Source organism: Montipora foliosa, chromosome 8 (assembly GCF_036669935.1).
Source record: "Montipora foliosa isolate CH-2021 chromosome 8, ASM3666993v2, whole genome shotgun sequence".
NCBI lineage: Eukaryota > Metazoa > Cnidaria > Anthozoa > Scleractinia > Acroporidae > Montipora > Montipora foliosa.
This window is the reverse complement of record NC_090876.1, coordinates 32,497,023-32,504,929: the sequence shown is the minus strand read 5'-3', so window position 1 is coordinate 32,504,929 and position 7,907 is coordinate 32,497,023. Positions and strand designations below refer to the sequence as shown.

Genomic DNA, 7,907 nt, shown 5'->3' with positions numbered 1-7,907 from the left:
AAATCACCAGGCGCACTTGTCTCAGGGAACTGGTGACAGATTTTTTCGCAAAATAAAAAAAAATTGCCCAGTGCGTCCGGGCCCTTAGATGCAACGAAGTGCGGTTATTTTCGCAATAAAGTGAAGGGGCAGGAGCGTCTGCAGCAGACTCTGTCGTCCTGAGTTTGAGGCCTCAAAGCTAAAAGGCAACATTAAATGCCAAAAAACTAAATTTTTATTCAAGTAATTCAATTTATTAGCTTTAATATGATATATAGTTTGACCCTATGCAAAAAATAGTGGCGCGACAATTTTATTTTTCCGGACACCTCATTTTCCTTAAATTAACCGAGACCTTAAAACGCTTATGTAGAGACCTTAAGATCTACGACGGCAACGTCAACGAGAACGCTATTCAAGACTTGAAAGTTCACGTTTAAGAACATCAGTACAAGTTTTTGTGTGAGAGTTAGTGCTGACGAGGGAAGAGAACTGGATTTGTTTATGGACTGTCAAGTGGAATATCTCAGCCACATCCGTCAACGTGGTGCATTGTGAGCATGGGAGTTGGAAATATTGTTTCACTGAGCAACAGAAATATCACTACTAATACAAACAATACAATAACAAAGATTTATCCCTTAAACACATTTCACTTGTAGTTACAGAGGAAGTAACAAATCTTTTCATTGATGAAATGGTATATGAAATGAATCATATATGAACTGCGGATATGAAATCAAGTGAAGCTATGATCTTCGCAGTTATGAACGCAATTTTTACAATTGCGTAGAGAAGCCTGAAAAATTCAGGACTTCAACGGGGTTTGAACCCGTGACCTCGCGATTCCGGTGCGACGCTCTAACCAACTGAGCTATGAAGCCACTGACGTTGAGAGCTGGTCATTGGTGGGTTCTAATGGTCCCGTGAGGAATGAATCAATGATCAAATGGTATATGAAATGAATCATATATGAACTGCGGATCATGAAATCAAGTGAAGCTATGATCTTCGCAGTTATGAACGCAATTTTTACAAATGCGTAGAGAAAAATTCAGGACTTCACGGTAGCCCGAGAAAAGAAACTATCTGCGATCTATTAAGATAGATTGCAGATAGTTTCTTTTCTCGCAAATAAACAAAGCAGCCGGTAAGGTGTCCACTTTCCAGTTTTGAAAGTACTGGCCATTTATTTCTTCCCCGACGCATTTTGTTGATTTAGGACAGATTAAAGTCCACATTACATTCGGATTCTACACAAAAAGGAACTGGCATAGTGCGTTAGCGGGCTGGACTCTGGATCGGGCGGTCCTGGTTACTAAGGCGTTGACATGTCGTCTTGGGAAGGCAATTTTCTTTAACAGTACCTCTCTCCACCCAGATGTATAAATGGGCACCAGTGATTATTATCCTGTCCAGGACAGAAGGGCAGTAACCAATTTAAGCTCCAGCAGGTACGAGCGGGCACTAGGCCTTGTGACGACTTACCTTATCACCTACAGCATGCATAATGGCCCTCCAGGGCGATTACCGCCTAGGTTGCTTCTTATTACCGAAACCAGAGTTAAGGGTCAGCAATTCAGTGTGATAGCATATAGAACTTACTTTTTCGTGTGATCTACAGATACGGGTGCCATAAAAAACCCCCAAGTCCTTAATTAAGGGCTCCAAGAAAGCTGAAATATTTTATTTCCCAAGTTGCCAAAACAGTAGTCTTTGCCGGAAGGATAACTCACTCCACCCCTGTCCTATCTTTGGATATATATGCAGTATGGATGCCACCATGGATCTGTGCTGTTTGAGAAAGCAACAAAGGAAAATACTGATAGAGAAAGGGAAGGAGTGCCAGTGAGTAATCTTCTAGCAATTTAGCGGATTGGCAGCGAAAACGGACCGTGTTGGACGTCCTTATCAATCATTTACAACATACGTGAGCCATTTACACTGGGGCACTGGGTATGAATAAAATATTCAGTAAACAAATCATGCCATTGAGGTTCTCATACAAGTTCTATCATAATCATTCTCTGCAATATCAAGGAGACGAATCTGCACGAGAAAACAACTGAATTCCAAGACAGTCATAGCCAGCAAACTACAATGACCTCGTCACGTACGGTATTAATCGACCTGGGTATATCTAACTCGCAACGACGCACTTGCGACCAATTTATCGCTGGGGCTAAAGTTTCTAATGTTACCTCACTTTTAAGGGATTGTAGGAAAGGGGCATGTCTGTAAATGTGAAGCCAGGTAAGCGTTTTTTGTAAGTGAATGTATCCAAACACTTTGCAAATAGACTGGGAGAGTGACTGCAATTTGTGTTAGACGATTAGCTTTAATTATATTCGAAATTTCTTGAAGGTTCAAAACGATTCTCAAGTAGTGTAACGACAGATGTTGCGGTTGCATTTAAAGAGACCGATAAGTTCTTTTTTCTTCAGAAAATATTAAAGCCCAAACAGGTGGGTCATAGTACTACTGAATGGAACTACAAAGCTTGCTTATATATATCCTGATTTAATTAGCGCTTCATTACTACGGGCCACAGACGTGATACGTTGAACGAGTTGAACAAAGGAGATAAACTTAACATTGCAGTTTGGACGAAAAAGATGCAATTTTGCATTGTGATTTACCGGCAAGAGATGTGTTGTTAGGTAAATAAAGAGTTTTCGCAGCGGCTTTATTGTCCGTAATTTTCAAGACTTCTTCCAAGAAATTCATAACCGCTGTCGGACCACTATCTAATAAAATAATAATAATAATAATAATAATAATAATAATAGGTCTTTATTGTTTTTTAAGCAAAAATACATGCTAAAAACAAGAACAGTTACATAAAAAATAGCCGAAAGAATTAATTAGAATTACAAGGCTATCGACATTACATTAAATAGCTACTCTATATTTAAAAAAAAGCCTGTTAAAAAAACTATTTTTAAAACGCTGGGTATTAACCCTAGGGAGTTGACTACTAGGAACTCGGAGGCGTGCCGAGCTTTCTTTCATTTTGGGGACTGAAGGGTACAGAGGGTGACCGGGCATACCGGAGATCTTCTTGAATAGTGAGCGATCAACCTCTTCTAATACGCCATATATGTCAATTCGGTACGAAACATATTTGCGTTTAAAGCAGCGCAGTAGAAAATTCTGAACCGTCGTTAATTCAGGTATTGAGGAGGCATATACGGGTAGACCGTACGTTAGTTTGGGTAGAACAATTGATCTAAAAACGTAATCTACGTCTGGTTGTTGGTATCCCTCTTTACGTAAACATCTTATCACATAAAGACACTTGTTGGCCTCCTGCAGCTTAACCTTAATATGCTCGTTAAATCTATGATTGCTTTGTAAAGTAACCCCTAACACTTTTAAACAAGAAACTTGCGTTATATAGTTCACAGAGTCTATATCATGAGCAACCTTCTTACAAAGTATTAGTTCGTTGCATTTTTTAGGATTACATGCCATGGCATTATCTTGGGTCCAACTGAAAAACTGATTGACAACCTCTTGAGAAAGATCTATTTCATTTTTACATACTTTGACTAGCAAGGTGGTGTCGTCAGCATATTTAACTATGCTGTAAGGTCATTATCCCTAATGGCCAAATCGTTGACAAACAAATTAAAAAGATGGGGCCCACTGACACTACCCTGGGTTGTTCCTTTGTTCACATTGTGCCATTTGTAGATAACACCCTTGAATATCAGTCTTTGTTTCCTATCCATTAGAAAGCTTAAGTACCAGTTAACCAGATAAGGATTGAGATCAAGAGCCTTTAGTTTTTCCCCAACTAACGAGTGTTTTACATTATCAAAAGCTTTTGAGAAATCCATTGCAAAAAGCCTAACATAGTTACAATCTTAATCATCAAGTGCCCTTAAGTAATTATACTGTATTTGAATCAAGGCGTCTGTACAGCTGTAGCCCTCCCTATACGCATATTGTGTGACAGTCATATTTTCTTCAAAGACTTTCTTACTGTAATGATGGTATGCAGTTCTTTCAAAACAGCGTGCTATAACTGTAGTCACGTTAATTCCCCGAAAATCCGAATATTGAACAGGAGTGTCTACCTTTGGGAGGGGATTGATGTTAGCTTCTTTCCAAGCTGTCGGCCATGTGATCTGATCGGTCCTAAAACAATCACATAAAAATTTCTTATTAACGACAAGTCTTTTCCGTGACAATTAACTTCAGAGTCTCTTTTAACCATAACTTGGAAGGAAAAAAGATAATCGAAATTAAATGGCTGATTTTTGCAGACACGCTTTGTTGAAACTTTAACCGGAAGTGGCCTGGTTAGCCATCTTCTCGTAAGTTTTTTTCTTAGTAAAAAGCCTCAACCTTAGTATTTTCTTTCTTGATATTACTAAACTAAGGGCTGAACTTTGCAGGGATACTAAGACCTCAAGATATAAAACATGGGCATGGAAAATATTTGGTCTGAAAAACAGGCCATTTCCGGTTTCTTCCCATATGCTTCAAATATGACCAAGTTGTCATAACAGCGACAGGCTAGCGAAAAATTTCCATGAGCTAATGTTCTCACCCATAAAAGCCTAAGGATAGTGCTTTACAAAGATGGTTTTGTTTTTGCCTGAAATTAATTTCATGTTGCTAAAAAAGAGATTTAAAAGTGGCCAAAATTGCACTGAAAATCAGCCTCTGGGGACCCCTGAGGGGCTGACATCCAGAACTCGGCTAAAAACTGAAAAGCTGAAACTTTGGCATATTACATGAGTCGACATAAGTACTTTGTGTACCAATTTTAAGCGAAATCGGCCGACCTTCATTTCCAAGTCTGTCCCGGTCTCTCAGGCAGAAGCTCTTAAGACGAAATCCGATAGAAAATCGAGCAATCGCAGTTTTTAGTGGACAAAAACCTTGGTACCAGAATAATTTAAAGTATTTTACAGTCCTTTTTACATTTCCTGAAAGCTAAAGATATAAATATTTGCCTGAAATAAAACCGAAAACAATTTGCCATGGGAACGAGAAAACTTAAATTTCAACGTTCAGAGAAATTGTGCAAACACAGGTAAAATTTCATCATCAGTTTCATTTCACCAGTACTTTCAAGTGTTTCTTACGAAGTTCAACAGTTGTTTTTGACGTTTGGTGTGGCTAGAAATGATTTTTTTGAGAAGATATTTAAAACAGTCGGACAGAAGTTTGCAATACGATGTTTATCAGTCTTGGTACTAGGTTTTTGTCCACTTGTTACTCGAACTTCTGGTGGATTCCGTCTTAACATTTTTTAAAAAATGACATCCTTGCAGTTAGTGATGTCGTTAAGTCTAGTGGTTAAGTGAAGTGGTTAATAATCAAACGTTCCCACGTTCGAGGCCTGCGAGTCCAGGCATTGGGTTCTGCTTTTAAAAGAAATGTGTTCATTTCCCATGATTCCTATCAAGCTTTCAGTGTCCAAAAATGAACGATAATACTTCACTTGGAACAAATCAACAATTAAGAATAATTCTTCAACTGAGGGAGAGACTTGGTTGGATTGAACACAGACAAGATGTTTACGAAGATTGTTGTATGGGCAGAGAAGATTGGATACGAGGAGGGATTGTGGCGACAATAGTGACTGGGTAAGAGTCTGTTCTTGATTTATAGAATTGGCATGAATTTGACAATTTTCGTTTTGCAAAAAATAAAAGGTCTTCTTAATGCAGGAATCGGTGCATTGGTAAGGGAAAACTGCTCTGACATAAGTATCTGAGAACTTGATATGAATACAAGAAACTTGATGCATAAATATATGATCGACATATGAAACCAGCAACCTTAATATTTTGTGACATTCGAACAGCCATAGTTTGGTGTAAGAGAAAGATTTTATTCAACAAATTAAACTGACAACACAAAGTTAAGTAAAAAAATTAAAACAACCTTTTTACGAAACTATAATAATTTTGCACTCTGTCTAGTCATATAAGCATTTCTAGAATGCGATACATGAATAGAAGCGTGCAAAATTCTCTCCAAAATTATGTTATGAAAGGACTTAAAACTGATATCAAATTCATATTTCTAAAAGGTTATTGGCAAGAATAAATTATTAAAAATGTAAAAAACTTCTTGCTATCGAGCCATGGTTCTTGCTGTTGTGTTCTGCTCTAAGCTTAAGTTTTAAGTTGCGTTTTGGTTTTTATGGCTAGGCAGCGTAAGTTAGTTTTTATCAGTGAACAATTTAAACAGTGCTGCTTCAAAGGCAGTTTGATAAGAACACAAAAACGATTCTCTTTAAAAGCTTAGAAATAATTTTCCCGCCCTTTTCAGAGTCTTTTCACAGACTGCGTTTTTCTTGCGTCAACGTTTCTAATGAAACCACACCTTTCCAGCAAATCATAGGAATAAATGAATTATTATCCTTGGGATAAAAAGTGGTCACTCTTCGGGCGATTCGGGGAATTATTTAAAACCTCGCGGTTTAAAAAGTAGTTTGTTTGGTCTCTGAAAATACGGAGACAAGTATACTAGGACAAGAACGTTACTGGCACCAGTTCGTGGGCTTTAAAAGGTCGACAGTCCATTCTGGGTAAATTTAGCTGTCTTTCGTGAAAAAGGTAGAATCAAATCTATAGGTTGAAGGTGTCATGTGCCCCTGGGAAGGATGGGAACTAGTCTAATTTTTCGGTTGTCCTTTCCCCCCGTCACCAAACAATTAATCTCCCAGTCCAATTTATATTAAATAATAATAACAATAATAACAATAAATTAAGTGGTATTTACATTGCACCATACGTTCCTTGGCTCAAATTGTTCTTCGACACAGAGTTGTTTTCAGTCACGCAATTAGTGGCATTTTTCATCCATTGAAACGCAAGGAAATGTTTTCGTAACCTTAGAAATCACTTCCTGGAAGATTCCTTTGGGGCGTAAACGTGGCCCAGTTAATGTCATATGAAAAATCCTCGCATAATGAGTATGAGCTTATTCTTTCTGTGTCAAATTTATACGACAGGCACACTGGTCAATAGTCTCATTCGCTTTTTTTTTTTTTTTGCCATGTCACGTAACGCTTGGGGAAGCGTTGCGTGACATTCCAACTAGCGGCTGCGAAGGAGACGTTCAAGGTCATCTGTGCTATTACACTGAAACACAGTAACAATCAACTAGAGAGTCGCAGTCACAGTCACAATCGCATCCACTTTCACAGAAATAATCTCCGTCCTCCAATTCACTGCAAATATCGTCCTCAGATGAGTCCTCACTGGGAGTCTCACTCCATTGTCCACTGTCCGACTGTCCATCACTCTGACACTCTTCACACCATTCGCTGGCATAATCACCTGTCAGCATTACCGTGTTACCATCTGGATCTCGTACCAACCATTCGCTGTCCCCGTGCCGCTTTAGCACTAGACCGAGTCTATTTTTTACGCCGACAATGTCTGGTATGCGAAATTTGAGCGCGCTCGATCCAGTTGGGTAAGGGTGCAGGAAAGGTGAATGCTTCAATGATAGTTTAATATCAAGACCGGGTTGAGAATAACAATCGAAGGTGCAAAATCCTGGCTTACTGGAACTGGGTTCAGTTCCAATCAAAACGCTGTAAAACTCCTTCATTTCTTCGAAATGTTTTGTGAAAATGTTAAACCTGAGTTGTTCGTTGCCGTAATGAATAGAACAGACAGTCCACAAAGGGAGGTCTGGGGAGGATCCATAATACTCTTGGCGGGCTACAGAGCGCATGTCCGTTCGACTACTCAATTCAATCTTGTGATGAAAAACCCAAGGCGGTGACCTTAAGTAGTTCTTTGCAAACTGTGCGTTGAGTTCATACTTTGTTTCCTCGCGCAGAAACAGAACCACACTGATCGACTGAGTGCTTAAATAATGTTCAGAACAAATTTCCCGACCATCGACCGTTTCGTCATTCTTATTGAAAATGGTAGGAGTCAATTTGGCGT

At 38.9% G+C, this 7,907-nt stretch overlaps 1 protein-coding gene across 10 annotated transcripts in view; it reads right to left on the bottom strand.

Moving 5' to 3' along the window:
• Positions 1-5,809: 5,809 nt before the first annotated feature.
• LOC138013372 (protein FAM124A-like) overlaps positions 5,810-7,907 on the bottom strand; it is an 18,163-nt gene continuing 16,065 nt past the window's right edge. For all 10 annotated transcript variants that reach the window (XM_068860426.1, XM_068860428.1, XM_068860427.1 and 7 more), the window contains one exon: positions 5,810-7,907. This exon is cut by the window's right edge and continues 245 nt beyond it. In XM_068860426.1, coding sequence (XP_068716527.1) covers positions 7,084-7,907 — 824 coding nt within the window. In that variant the 3' untranslated portion in view covers positions 5,810-7,083.